At 40.7% G+C, this 15,223-nt stretch overlaps 1 protein-coding gene across 1 annotated transcript in view; it reads right to left on the bottom strand.

Annotated features, from left to right (window-relative positions):
* Nucleotides 1-15,223, bottom strand: part of helz (helicase with zinc finger) — a 30,384-nt gene that overhangs the window by 14,255 nt on the left and 906 nt on the right. The window contains exons 2-19 of the mRNA XM_057036657.1: nt 12,696-12,941; nt 12,541-12,577; nt 12,280-12,404; nt 11,988-12,044; nt 10,565-10,613; nt 10,338-10,413; nt 9,722-9,920; nt 9,213-9,320; nt 8,951-9,092; nt 8,708-8,863; nt 8,358-8,628; nt 7,078-7,204; nt 6,681-6,887; nt 5,022-5,152; nt 3,985-4,164; nt 3,143-3,244; nt 2,760-2,938; nt 322-440 (exon numbers count right to left, since the gene is read on the bottom strand). Coding sequence (XP_056892637.1) covers nt 322-440; nt 2,760-2,938; nt 3,143-3,244; nt 3,985-4,164; nt 5,022-5,152; nt 6,681-6,887; nt 7,078-7,204; nt 8,358-8,628; nt 8,708-8,863; nt 8,951-9,092; nt 9,213-9,320; nt 9,722-9,920; nt 10,338-10,413; nt 10,565-10,613; nt 11,988-12,044; nt 12,280-12,404; nt 12,541-12,577; nt 12,696-12,923 — 2,493 coding nt within the window. The 5' untranslated portion in view covers nt 12,924-12,941. The remainder of the gene's footprint in view (nt 1-321; nt 441-2,759; nt 2,939-3,142; nt 3,245-3,984; nt 4,165-5,021; nt 5,153-6,680; nt 6,888-7,077; nt 7,205-8,357; nt 8,629-8,707; nt 8,864-8,950; nt 9,093-9,212; nt 9,321-9,721; nt 9,921-10,337; nt 10,414-10,564; nt 10,614-11,987; nt 12,045-12,279; nt 12,405-12,540; nt 12,578-12,695; nt 12,942-15,223) is intronic.

The raw sequence follows: 15,223 nt of genomic DNA, 5'->3' as shown, positions 1-15,223 counted from the left end.
AAAAACTCTCCTTCATCCTCTGCCGATAATCCTGTCAAAAATGAGGTTTCCAATCCCTGTATTGGCGCATGAGATGAGGTTTATGTTTGTGTTTTTCAGAGCTGAAGAGGGCTCCAAAAGCAGACCTCAAAGGGTTTGTTGTGTTTTAGTACTTCAAAAGGAGAAGAGTGGATTCTAATCCAGAGCAGTGTGACTATTATAAAGGTTCTTTTGATATGTCAGTGTTGCATTCAAGTATCATTTTGAGTTCATTTAGGATATGAATGGACTAAAATGTTAATGTGAGGAGCAAACCTTTGTCTTTTAAGCTTATTTTCTTACCTGCATGTGGTCTCCGGCTAGCACGATGCGGGTGCTCTTGCTAGCCAGAGCAAAAGGCATGATGGTTTCACACTCCATGGCCTGGGCAGCTTCATCCAACAGTATATGAGTGAACAACCCTACCAAGACAGACATTAATATTCATTTTACTGGTACTCATATTACTAGAAAATGGTGTAGCACAGAGGTGAAGCAGGTTCTCCAGAATTTAACCCAAAATTCTTGTGACTTCAGATTGATTTTAGCATTTGTTCCAGACTAAATACGTTGCATATTGCACATCTATTTTAAGCTATAAACAAAGATGAAAAAACAACGCCTATATTTATAATTGCTGTTTAATATTGTGTTGCTTTACTACTTTCTTTATATTTGTAACTCGCCCTTCAAATGGGTTAAATCACTCAGCGTTTCAATCAATCAAATCAATCAATGGATGCCAGAAAGCACACAATCTGTTTCTGGCACAAGGATTCATCCTGTGAATTTTATCAGACAGATGCAAAGATAACCATTAACTGTGCATTTACAAAACCTCTCTTAATTTGGGCATTATTGAGAAATTCTGAGCCAATTTTTTTGCCCTCTTCAAACAAGCCAAATCAAGGGTTTTGTGGACCTTTGAAAGGGATTGAACAGTATGGAAACCCTGATTTAAAAAGCTCGACTGGTGCTCGGCAGTATGAGGGGAGGGGATGAAAAGGCATGGCAAATGAGTGTTGGTGCAGGGAGCCGGGGAAGAGAGAGAGAGAGACGCTGAACAACGCCAGAAAAACAGCCTCTGAAGCCTGAATACCATTTCCACTGGAAAGTATATGCAGATATGAAATGTGACAGTTGAGAATAACAAAATAAACTCGGGGCCTGTCATAAGTTAGCAAACAGAGGCACAGGGGACCAAATAAACAGGTGTAGCAGTCTGATGTACGTCAACATTTGCACTTTAATTTCATCCTTTGAAAAGAGCCTTGTAAAATGTATCGATACTGCCCAACCTTGCCCCGATGATAAATCTTTAAACCCACGTCTTCTCTGAACCGTGTGTTCTCACAAATATCAGATGCTCTGGTGCAGTTTGAGCAGCACGCTTGTAACACACTTTTGAAGCTTTGTGCTTTCCGTTTTCTCCCATTTTAATCACGACAACAAGGAATACTGCTCACATTTCAAGAGGGTTGAAATCGTTCAAACACAGTATCTCTAATGTAAGCCAAGTCTTTAATTATTGAGGAACGAGCACTTTTCTTGACCTTTCACGTAAACTCTAGTAAACAGGAGCATCTTTTCATCCGTATGAATGTGTAACATGAATAATGGACATGAGTCATTAGAAATAAGAATGAATCCCTGGGTAGCGTATTCAAGGAGCCAGAACAGAGCGTTATGGGCCCACAAATTGCATACAGGATGGAATGTGGTACTTAGTGTTTCTCCTGGGAAACCAGAGGGCCAACGACATTACATTTCTGACGCCGCTATCTAGCATCTGGCCAACAATGGAGTTTGAATTTAGAATAAATACTGGTGAAAGGAATAAAGGGCAATGCCTTCTGTATAAAAGTAATATCAAAATCATCATCAGTGAGGGAAAAACATCAACTACAGTCACTGCATAAGGAAGAAAAGGCAGGAAATCAGGCAAATACCGTTATGTGGGTTTGGCCAAACCAGCTCTGTCACACATCTATTTTAGATGGTTTCAATTTTTATGATGGGATGAATATGGCAATTGCATTGCAGATCATGTTGCGTATACAAACCAAAAATAAAGGTCTCTTCATTCTAAATTTTAAAAAAAAAGCTTGTGCCTTGTGCTTTTTGGAGGTGTCTTTTTGTTTGATTCTGTTTGATTAAAGATAAAGCCTTTATGATGCCACAGCATCCACATCTTGGCCATAAAAAGAAAGACAATAGTTTAGGAATGCCTTTTTGGAGAAATGTGCATGTTTCAAGGGGGAGATTTGTTTTTCACCCAAGTGCCTCATTTTCCAGCAATTTTCATCACCCGCAAACACTGGGAAGGCAGGAGACAAGGAAAAGGACTAATGATAGGGAGTACTTTACAAAAAGGCAGATGGTGTTCCCAAGCAACCCACAAAGCCCCTGCTGACACATTACAGTCAGTTATTAACCGGCATTGACGACAACTGTGCCACAACCTTTCAACTAGTTTGTAAAACTTAAATCAAGGTCGGCTTCCTCAGGTGGGCTTCAGAAAACACAATATATTTGATGTTTATAAAATATTGTTTAAACCCAGCAATGGACTCTTACACTGGAGGGCTGTAATATACGATATGTGTGGCCTTGTTCATCTAGATGTTTAAAATCTACATTGTAGCTGTAAATATCTTTGTATACCTGCTGTAACCTATAGATCTCTGTTCTTAATGCATGGACATAGTCTATGGCTCTTAGACAGCTTTTCAACAACCTACCAGGCTCCAAGTCAAGCTGACAGAGATATTGGGAAGTGCTGAGGGTGACGACCACCACACGATGCCTGAGGATGTCCTCCTTTGTGGGCATTTTGAAATTGACCTGTGTGCTGGAGATCAGACAGTACTGCTGGACCACTGGGTGGACTGTCTTCACCCAGCGGTTCCTGAAGTATACCCTGTAGAGGGAGGAGGGAGGGATGGAAGGAGGAACATCAGGAACACACAACGACAACGTGTCTGAGATTTTTATCATCCTCCTTGGTGTATACATAAGCTTTTAAGGGAATGTTCCTATTCAGTTTGCTGAAGCCTGTACGCTTAAAGGTTTCAACCTTCATCACAAACATTACGTCTCAACCCTCAGCTCTAGTCTGACCTACCTGAGAGGTTTGGCATGTTGATTGCCTGCTTCAACATAAGGATGGAGATAATCCTTAATGTAAAGGTCAGCTGCACTGTTGGAGTGGGTACAGATCAGGACCCTGCAGAGGGACACAAAACAGAGCATAAGCGGAAGTAGCGAGCCGACACTGATGGAATCAGAGGAGAAGATCATAATTTAGAGTATCTAAGGTGTCCTTTATTTTTTGAAAATTATTCCAGATTCCCAAGAGCCCAGCATTATAAATAAGCAGAGAAACCTGTGTGAGGGGCTACTGTCGCTCATTTACTTTAACAATATCATCTGACAGCAGCATGCATTCACCGAGTCACATCCCATTGTACTGGCTTTCAAAATATCTATAATTCATTTTAAAGATGAAAAGTTGATTTATTATGTAAGTGAATGAGCAATAAATATTACATCGTTACATACTTTTCACAGGGCTGTATTTTTTTCCTGTTACGTATATTTGCATTCCTCAACACATATGTGGCCTCTACTCAGAAGACTCCAAAGGTATTTCATTAAATACTCATAAAGAAGAGGGAAATATTGATGTGCCGGCGCTACATCACTTTACTCCTCAAAAGGAATTGTGGGATTTTCAACATAATTATAATGGAGAACTTGTTTACCAAATACAAAATGTGGAACTTGATTGATTTCTTTTTTATTCACGACTGGTGAGCTCATCACTATTCTCACACTCTTTTGGTGCGAAATTTGATTTTATGGCACTTAAAGACCGTGTTCCACCTAAGCATCTAATTTCTTAAAAAAGACAAGTGTAGATCTCCCAAAAAGACTGATTGACTGACCAGGTAAGAGTAAACAAACCTGCTGTGGTCCTGGCGGAGGATGTGCTTGACAGCCTGTGCCAGGGTGAAGGTCTTGCCGGTGCCATAGGGCCCGATGATGAGGATTGGAGGCAGTGAAATGGAAATGGGCGTTGTGATAGCCAGAATGGCTTCTTTCTGCTTTGCATTCAGTCGAGGATCCAGCTGCTCGTCCCATTGCCTGAGGACGGGGCGGGGAATGAAAAGTTGTTGATCAAAGAAGCGCTCGGATGTCGGTTTTATGCCAGAAAACCGTCTCGCAATGTTCAGCGAGTTATTCTGACCTCAGTTATAACTGACCTCAGAGGGACTGTCATGATAGGAGGAAGTGCAAGTTTTCTCTTTAACGACAAGAAAAGTTTGCATACACGTAGAAAAACAAGGGTTTGAAAAGAATAGAATGTGCAACTAGAACCTTGAGTTTCTCCTAAATGGACATAATTAACTAACAAGAAAATTAGAACCATTTAAAGTGTGATTATGCTCTAAAAATATTGTGATAATATAAGAACAGTTTAATGGAACAGAACTTGTTGTAATAGAACAACTGCCACAAAGAGACTCAGCTTTTCATCTCACTGAATTCACCCCTTGGTCCACATTTAGTGACGCTCCCTAATTTATCCCAGCTCAGAGTTAATTAAAACAAAGGACTAAATCAATCATCTACAGGAGCTGAGATAAAGTAGCAGACTTGAAAATCGGAGGGCTATTTTTATCTCCGGTCAATAAAGATTAGTGGCTCTCTTCTTTCACCTTCTCTACTTCAGAGACATCTGAAGCTGCTGGTTTTTATGATATTTAGGTATTCCTCTGCTGGGATTTTGCAGGGTTTCATTTGCATAAAGGCCAAAGCGCTCAGCATTAAAAGGCGAACACAACATAGGACATTTCTGTCCTAAAGAGAATAAATAGCTACCAGGAACTCACTGCATCCAATGACCAAATATTTCACAATGTGGGCCAAACATGTACAGCTGCCATACACTGAAAACATGTTTAATCACATTGCGTCAAAGTACGTGATTATATATACACCTGTTGGGGCTCCATGGGATGGTGGGGACCAAGCCAATGTCAGGAAAAAGGATGGCGTTATCTTTGACGCGATCCAGGGCGTAGTGCATCTCACACAGTGGCAGTCTGTTCAGCTGGAACTGCAGCTCCACCTGACAGTGAGACCAGAGAGGGTGTCTGTTTTATCATTGGCATGGTTGTCACATAGGCTTTGGGTGCACAATACCAAAAGCTCTATCCAAAATACCACTGATCACATTTTATATTTGAAGGTTTGATTGTTTTGCAAGTTTATTTTACTCTCATGTGCACTAAATATCATTTAGATATAAGTTTAGAAATGTTATAGGAATCTGTGCTGAGCCCATAAAAAGTGAACGGTCCTAAACCAACTAGTTATAATTCCAACAATTGAGCCAAACTGCTTATTTATTTTATTTTATTTTTTACATAAAACTAATTACAAAGTAACCTACAGTAGCAGACAAGACTCACAAGCTGACAGCCAGTCAGAGGCTTTATGAGTCAGGTCCCAAACACCAGTGGAGAGAACACGAAAAGAGATTTTGGATGAAGTGTAGACCAGATTTTATTTTATTTTTTTAAAGCCTGGGTGTCACTTTATTCACTTTCACTCACATGCATATCAAGTACTCCTAACCCTGGATGTGTTGCTCAGCCACTGTTGTTCTTTACTTTCTTTGGAGTGGTGGTGACTGATGTCAGTCAAAGCATCGTGGTGAAAAGTGATTGGACTCTGGGTGGATTACCACCAGAGCAGCCCCCCAGAGGACGGCAAGTGAATGAACAAAGTGCTCTGTAAGCAAAAGGTGTAAATTCTGCTTAAGCCCCGCGGTCGGGGCTTGGATAGGTTATGGAAATATGGCAGCAACAGCCACAACACTCCCATCATAGTGCGACTGGAAGGGGCCAGAGCAGACTTTGCTGTCAATCAGCCTGCTGCAACTCGAGATGATAAAATGTTTTTTTTAATTTTCACTTTGGACGGAATGCATTTCTGGTTAATGGTGTGGCGTTACTTAAGCAAACGCTCCTGCTTATAATGCTGGCAGATGCAGGCTCCGAAAAAGGTTTGATCATCATACTTTAGCCATAAAAAAATTAGGAGTGGGGTACACCTAACAATTCCTATATCATCTGTAAGAAGGAAATTGTGAAGGAAAGACCAGGCAAGCTGCTATAACACACAATAAATACAAAATCTGAGGGGTGTCAGATATACGAGAGCTAGAAAAGGATGAAACTTCAAGGCAGTACGTGAAGGATATTGTACCCACGCCGAGAAGAGATAAGGAAATTAAACTCAGGCACGCACGCTGGCAGGAACAGCGTGTGCAGAAGAATAAGAAGATTACGTTTCCACAGGATGTGGGTTGCTTTGATAACTGTTAACATTGCGCTGTGCTTCATCTACTGATGTTTAGACCATGGTGGTGGTGGTGGTGGTGGTGTATGTGTGTTTCAAGGCACTGTCAATCAATAAAGCCTGAATTCTTAGAAACTAAATGCAGTAGCACACGCAGGTTTTCCATGAAAGAGTGTCTTTATCAGCTTTGCGGTCTTTGCTAATGCAATAAAGCATATAAAGGGGCTACAAATGTGGTTAAAACAACAACAAGCTGGATGATATTAAATCTGACATCTCACGTTCAGCCATACCTGGAGTTCACCATCAGGCTGTAAGCCAAGCTCAATACAGCAGTCTTTGCAGATCCTTAGGAAGATGTAATCCTTTGTCTTCTCCTCAATCACAGCCTCATACACTCGCTCTTTTACTCCTGGTTGACCGCCGGTTCCCTCGCGGCCCAAAGGTAACACCAAGACCGAATTCACCTTGGTCATCACCAGGCGGCCAGCCAATGTGTCCTTAGGCAAGAAAAGGAAAAAATAACACAAAGGTCACACCTTCAAGCGTATGCGAGATCAACAGTAGTTTCTTTATAGTAACAAATCTGTTAACAAGTGCTGCAACGCGAACATGGTCCTTATAAGAATTGTAATGGGTTACAAATGATAACCTTCACATTTTTTTCCCTTTGCACCCATTGCAGCTTACCTCAGAGAGCGTTTCACTGAGCTTGAAGCGTGCAAACAGCTGTCCATTCTGGGCATACTTGGCTCCCACAGAATGACCAGTTAGCATAAAGCTGGTCACTAACTGGAGATTCACTTTGATGTTAAACCTGAAAAAATGAAAGAGAATGAATGAAATAATAATAACTATCCTATCAGTGCTACCATCAGATGGATAACGTGAGTGTATCCTTTGGTGTATCTCTTTTCTCTGATGGTAGTGCAACACTGTGAGACACTGATGTCCATTAAATTAAATGGGCTGAAAGTCTACAATTAGTGTAGAAAAAGTCACAAAAATGTGACTTTTAAGGAAAAGACAAATACTGCCATTTTGTAAATATATTTTCCATAACTTTTAACAAGACGAGGTAAAAACAGCCCAATAACATTCACTTTTGTCATTGACACAGATATTCAAACATATGTCGGACGTAATCTTTTAACAACCCCGATCCACACATAGCTGGAGGACTCCTGCTGAAATTCGATCAGCTCGGAAGAGCCTTGGAATTTGCCAGAGCGAGGATGGTTGAACAGGCAGAGATTAACCATATGCGCATTGGAAATGCAACAGAGTCAAAGGCTGAGGGTAACAACTGAAAGGAACGGATAACTCGGTTCCTTGTGAAACCAAATGGCACTGAGAAGTGTGAGAACATTAATTTAAGGCTAAAGAGAACGTCTACTATATTTAAAGGGCCCGGGAAGAGTCATCTTCGAGGCTGTGAATGGCAGTATTCGCTTCTTTATAATGGTAACTACACACTGACTTGAAGGTGTGTCATTATTCTTGAAAAGTAAATGTATGAGCCCATTCCATTGAAATGTAGAGAGAACAGAGCTGCTGGTGAGACACGCTCAGGAAGATGATTTCAAATGAAGGCCTCTCCTGACACCTTGTGGTTGGTTGACATGCTACAGTTAAATTGACAAAACATTCCAGTTACTAAGGCTGTAAATTAATTTAAAAAAAATGTACTTCACAGAAAATAAACTTACTGATAGTTTCATAATGCTTTAGTAGTCAGGCTTTTGATATTTTAAACCTTCTTTTCAATAATGCAGCTTGATTTTGTGACAGAATCAGATATAAGTTGAAGGTTAGTAACATATGATTTAACAAATGACAATGTTCTTTAAAGCTAAATGAGCAAATCAACAGCACATTCCACCAGTGGTGGGCACTTGAAATCAGGTGCAAACAGAAAAAATAATTTACAATCCTAAAAAATATAATGTGGAAAAAGTAGGAGCACTCACTTGCTAACTTCCTTATATTGAGCAATCTCCTCTATATAGAGCAGATCGTGCAGTCGAGCCTGGTAGTTGTCTTTGGTCAGAGTCTTGTCCAGGACAGACTGGGTGAAGAGCTGGTCCGCTGACAGAGGAATCTGATAGCGGGACAGAAGGCTACGCTCCAGGTCAGCCAAAATTTCATTCGGAGTGAATTCTACAATGGTCTTGCAGGATGAATCCCAGCGCATTGCCGTCAGTAAAAGCTGCTGCCTTGCTGTCATCAGGTGTTCCAGGTCTGAAGGCCAGAGGAACCAGCATGAGAGGAGCATCTCACGTTTACTGTCGGTGTGTCACATTCTACAAACTGACCCTACCTTCAATGGAAGCAGCATCCACCATTATCCGCTGCATTAGCACTGGCTCTGAACCAAAATCAAAAACAACCGTCTGTCGGAAGGTGCCAAAGATTTCTGTGCTGAAGCCCACTACCACCTTGTAGGCACAGTGGTCCAGGCCATTGTCTGCAGACACTGCCGACAGAAACAAAAACACAAAATATGTAAACCCCCCCGCTAAAAGGCCAATGTAAGAGCTTTCAAAAAGGTCCCCCAACATACATGCCGTCTCTTCTCCTGGAGTCCACTCTTGGCAGCCTCGCGGGAGAGTTTGTAGTCCATCCCCAGCCGACACCCCAGAGATGGAAAAGTGTGGTCGATGAGCATCGTACAGCAGGGCAATGCGGTACAGCTTTTTAGCCGGCTACCAGAGACAAAAAAGAGAATAATTCATGTAATCAAAATGGACCAATTATGATTTAACTTAGTCATAGTGGAAAAGTGGTGGCATACACATTCTGAAGGACATTAAATTTCATTCTACCTTGCACAGCAACGAGAAGGTCCAGGAGTAGGAGGACTTTTTTGAGGAAACGGTAACAGAAAGACTGGAGCTGGTTTCGACATTCACTCCATCCAAATACTCACTTAGCTTAAAAAAAAAAGACATAAAACCTCAAGTTAGTCATGGCTGAGAAACTCCAAGAGTTTTCTTTGCAATTCTGGATCATTCAAAAAAGATACGCAGTAAATAAAAAAGGTTATCGCTGTTATGGACTGAAGCAGTCGTGGCACAACAATAATTCCACCCACTCAAAGGTCAATGGTAAAATCGACTGGTGGCCTTAACCTCCACCTACGGTGTCTCTACCAACAGTGGGATGTGAATATAATGAGGTGACGACTATAAAGGCCCTGCTTAGTCAAATTAAGTCATCATTCCATAGAAAAACAATGTTACAATATACTGTAGTAAAACTGGTATACTATGAATAATGTGACACAAACAGTAGTGTGGGTGTGTGTATGTATGGTGTGTTTGCATGCACTCACCACTCTATCTGGGCAGAGGGAATTCATCCACTTCTCTATCAGGGTCTCCATGTAGTTCTCAGTGAAGTGTTTGCTCTCCTGCTGCTGTTTGAGGCGGATGAGACGTGAAGCGTAACGCTTCTGCCATTCCATCAGCTCTTCCTGCGAGTGCGCTGAAGTACACTGGGCGCCATAGCGACACCGACCCTGCTCCAAGTACCTATAGCAAAGACAAACGTGTTTGGAACTGATGCGACGGCACGAAGCTAATTTAACCAAATTCTCAATCAATGCAAGAAACTGCTGCATAATTACTCGTTCACTTTGGTCGGCAACTATTGAGGAAATAGAACTTTAAGGAATATATGTAGCAATCTAGTTTATGCATTCTTAATGAAAATTAACATCAAAATTACAATACTTTATAATGCTGCGATCAAAATTATTTCAAGGCAATTCCCCTTAACATCTGCCTGCACTTATACATATAGTCACATTTGAAAAAACACATTAATGAGCTTTAATTCATGCACTGTTTAAAGAACATCGACAAAAAGCTTTCAACACTCCACTACCAACAATGGAACATCTTCATGACCCAATATAAAATCAGAGAGTAAAATAAATCCTCCCTCACCTCTTACAAAGCGTGTACTCCTCACTGCTCGTAACTCCTCGAGGAGGAGGCCGAAACTGCCAGCCATCCTCAATATCTGTTATTAATCACAGCAAATTAAGGATATTGTGAGGATGATTGTAACCTCAACTGAACAGGAAACAACTACAAGGTTAACTTGAGAATTTCTAGACAATACTACTAATTCTGGTAGTTTAATAAACATTGTATCTTGCTGTGATGCTCACCTTCCTCCTGGTCATCTGTGTATTCTGGGGCCATTTCTCTATTTACAGCCTGGCAGAGATTAGGATAGTGGGGTGGAGACAAAACAATTATTACTGTTAAATAGTGAGGGTACATATTAATCTAGATACATCTATGATTGATTATTGACTTACAGTCAATGCAAAATAATTACTTTTTCAAAAAAAGGATTTTAAATACAATGTGAATCATAAGAAAATCAAATAAACAATATTAAACGCTATAAATATGTCTTTCTACACAAATTTTCACTGTGAAACACTCAACTGACTGTTTACCAGGTTGTGAATCTTTATATATTCAAAGCTAAGTTGTTAACATTGTTCATGGAAATTACTGGTATACCTTTAAGAATAAAGTGCACAATTAACCTTTGTTAAGTGTCTGTTGAAAACAGTTTTCAAAAACATTTATCAGACATTTGTCAGCCTTTCCTTTCTTTATACCTGCATGCTGGATACGTTTTGGCTGTTCCAATACTAACATAACATACATAATCAAGAGGTCTCCTTTAAAACGCTCCACAGCTACGATCTTTAGTCTGAACAGAAGCACTTTAAGCTGTCTGTTATCAGCTCTTCAGTACGCAGTTGCTGTTATGTGCATTGCACGTAATCATGGTCAATAAAACGTGGTTTTTGAATGCCACCACCCTCCCTTCCTACTGGGATGCAAGATGAAGACTAAAGAACACTCCAAGCAAGTCACAGAAGAGATCATTAAAATATAAGGAAATGGCTACAAAAAGATGTCCCACTCACTACACAACCCACAGAATTCAGGTGAAAGTATCAGTTAAACAGAAAGAAGCAAGGTGCTTCCCTCAGGAGGCCACCAGGGTCAATATGAAGAAGATGATTTGGTCTGATGATATATTATATCGCAAAGCATTGCACATCAAATGCACCATCTACACCATGAAATAGGTGACAGCATCATGTTTTGGTTTGAAACATAGAAGGGAAACATGGATGCAGAAAACTCTCTCTGACCCAGAAGGATAATCTGAAGATGATTCATTTCACCGCGAGACAATGACCACAAGCTAATACAGCAAAGCTCCCACTGTGCAAAGGAAACGGGGCGAACGTGCCGGAGCGGCCATGTCAGAGTCCAGATCTTGATCTAGTGTAGACGGTGTCTGGACTTGAAAAAAGGAGCAGCCTGACAGAGCTTGTTTTGATGTTTTGCTAGGAAGAATGGAGGAAAAACTGCAGTCCAGATGTGCCAGACTGATTAAACTATACATTTAAAAAAAACTATGTTCTTCCCAAGTCTGTATGGGTCCTAAGACATGCAACAGGTGAACTGGTGACTCTGAGGTGACCAAATTCTTGTCAAAGAAGCCAAAGTTGGGCAAATTTTTCATTAATGCTGATGCAGGAAGGCCTGAATCACACTTACCTCTATTTCTGTGAGGAGCATTTTTAATCTGGTCAGGTCCTTTTGAACTATGCCATTCTGGGGAAAAAGTGGAGAAATAAAAACACTACTTTTTCACAGTTGCAGCTCAGAAGGCAATATTAATGGCAAGGATCTGGAACAAAATTACAAGATTGTCCACGGAAAAACCAACCACATAAAATTGTAACTACTTGTAGTTTAACCTGCACAAAGAGGAAACCGACGGTCCTAAAGGGGTTTAATTTAACAACAATCTGCATTGTGCAGCGATATAGACACTTCGTAGACATACCATAGGCTCGCCGTACAAGGCTTTTGAGAGGATGTTGACCACCTCCTGCAGGCTGCCATCCAGCAACATGGAGCGCAAGCTGCTGTGTAGGGAAAAGTCTCCCCTGGAAAACTCTTGTGCCAAAACTGTGACAGGACCCAAGAGAGCAGAGAATTAATCTCCTCTCAGATATACATATTCCATGACGGTGGCGCTCAAACTGCTACGACATAAAAACAAAACTGCCCGCCGTTCTAAACGAGCTGCTTTTTTTCTCCTCACCGCATTTGCAGTCTTCATCTGCTTCATCGTAGTTTTTCTGTCAGGGAGGGAGAACGAAAGTCAAGCCCAATATCACACAGAAACACTGTAACACAACATCACTGCAATCATCTTAGGGTAGAAGAAACGAGATAGAAAAATCTAATCATCCTCACTAGCTGCAGGAAAGCAGCAATTCTGTAGAGCAGGACGCGGCTGTGCAGGGGTCCGGCGGCGGTGACGATGGATGGAAGACTCGGCGGAATTGGGGCACCAGAAGATTGGGTTTGGGGTCCAAGAACCACCAGGGCATCTGTGCTGTGGCTGACTACCGCCTCGTACTCCCGTCTGATTAACGATCTACTGGCTTCTTCACATGACTTCTCCGCTCTCCTGTCCGCCATGACTTAGGGACAAAACATCTGGAGGATTAAAACAAACAAACAAACAAGGTTTTGTTTGGTATCTGGATCAGCTTGTAGGAAACAGAAAGCACCATAAATCAGAAAAGGAGACCCAAATTTGATTGGCATCAGTCTCAAAATGTAATTTTGTTGCACTTTGAAAATAAATTGTACAGCAGTGCTCCCAACATGATCTTTGACAAAGAATTCCTTTTTTTAAATGAAAAACAAACAAACAAACAAACACGTTTCTCCATTTATCAAGCAAATTTGCACCTTTAATGGGCAATTCTCACTTTAAAAGTGAGAATCATTTGTACTAATTCCACTTTGTGTCTGTTTTCGACAGCCGTTTCCACGTTGCTATGACACCTCGGTAGTTCGGGGGTATACCAAGTAAACTTTCTCATGACCCTTATTAGGTGGAATTTATGCTACATTGGGTATTTCTGCATAATGCACGTGAGCAGAGATGCAGACTGCAAACGTGCAACACGCTGAGTGATGCCACTTCCCAGCCAGAACATATTAGCTGTGTAACACCTCGTTAGTGTGGGTTTGAACTCATTCTATATGCGCATCTGTTTCTTTTTATTGGTGCATGACTGAAACAACCAAAAACAATAATTTCAGCTTTCAATAAAACCAAATCTATGTTAAATCTGAGCCTGTGTGTTGTCTTTAACCTAATGGCATCAGTTTCAGTAACTACCAGGTTTGTAAGGGCCCCGGTAAACAGGAATGGGTATTTAATACTGTCCCTATCGTCAGAAAGTTAGATAAAAGAAGTTCAAGTCAACATTTATGTTTCTGTTTATGATTCCTTGTGTAATTAAGCTGAATGTGGCTCAATTTTAAGCGGAAGGTGAAAATGATAGAAATATTAAAATAACTAACTCCACAATGAACTAGTTTCCTCTTTCTTTCTAAGCGTAGGGGAAACACTAAAACGGAGGCCATTTGATGACAGATAAACATCCACAAAAACGTTAGATCATGTGAAATATGTTAGGATTATGTGCCAAAAGAAACAGCCTCTTTCAATGACACATTTGCACATCTGTCCAACAGGGACAGATGTGCAAATGTGTCGCTAAATGCCGCTAAATAAATATTCTGAACTATATCTGACAGAAAACGGTTATATCCTGATGCATCAATCCATGATGCATATTAATACAACACAAAGTAATCATTCCATGCACGATTCTCACTGCTCGCACCACAGCAATGGAATTATGCGCTGAGACAAAGTGTGAAAACTATTAGAGGAAATATTTCAGCAGAATATTTCACACAGAATTCAACATGGTTGGAAGGTCACTGCAGAATCCTACGTGTCTGGCCTCTTACACCGCGCACAGGGATCCTGAAGCCTGGTCAGCTAGCATATGCTAACCAAAAAGCCAGTTTATCTCACTGGTCTGGTCTGTGAGGACGTGCATCGGACTGAGCACACCAGCAATATCCACATATGGATGATACATTATGGAAACTAAAACTACTTAACCTTGGTCCATGTCCTAATCACTTTTGGCCACAACCACTTACTGGTTTTGTAATTACCCTCCCCACTTCTCATACGCCAAAAAAAATAAATCCTCATTATAGTCTTTGACAGCTGGCAGGCAAAATAAGCTTTTATTGTCTCATTAAAATTCCACAGCAAGCTAAAATGGATGTTTCATTTTGGTCGTATATTTTCATTTTTTGCTCAGAATTCAACTTCATAGTACAGAGGGGTGTAATATGTGACGGCAGATTATTAAAAGCCAGTAAAATAACCAATAGGTTGCAAAAAACAGATCGCCATCTATGCTGCGATTGATAACAAAAAATAAATAAAGACATTGGTTATTACGCAACTGCTGCTGACATTAAAAGCGTTTCAGTGATTTGATTTCACCATAAATGACTTACAAAAATTAAGCACATGCATCCATCAAAGGCAGCACCGAATACAGGACTATCATCTTGAGAGCCGGACGGAAATCAGGCAACAATGTTTACAAGGTCAAGTTTCCCCTCAAGAACAAAAGTGAGCTAGTTCAATTCAATTCTTCCAAAACTAAATCCACGAACCAATAATCTGCGCGTCCCTCTTACATATCTGATATTCCAAAGACTTCTTAGGGTTTATGACAAATTATGCTCCTTCTGTGATTTTAGTTCATTGGTTGTTCCCGGAAAAATGTTGTCAGAGCTGGAAAGTGATCTTTAAAAGTGTGTTTCGGTGATTTCAAGGCTGATCCATTGCAAAGTTTCCTATTGATGGGCAGCACAGCCGCTGTTACCTGATG

This window comes from Takifugu flavidus, chromosome 6 (genome assembly GCF_003711565.1).
Source record: "Takifugu flavidus isolate HTHZ2018 chromosome 6, ASM371156v2, whole genome shotgun sequence".
Classification (NCBI taxonomy): domain Eukaryota; kingdom Metazoa; phylum Chordata; class Actinopteri; order Tetraodontiformes; family Tetraodontidae; genus Takifugu; species Takifugu flavidus.
The sequence above is the reverse complement of the archived record's forward strand: the minus strand, read 5'-3'. Positions and strand labels throughout refer to the sequence as shown.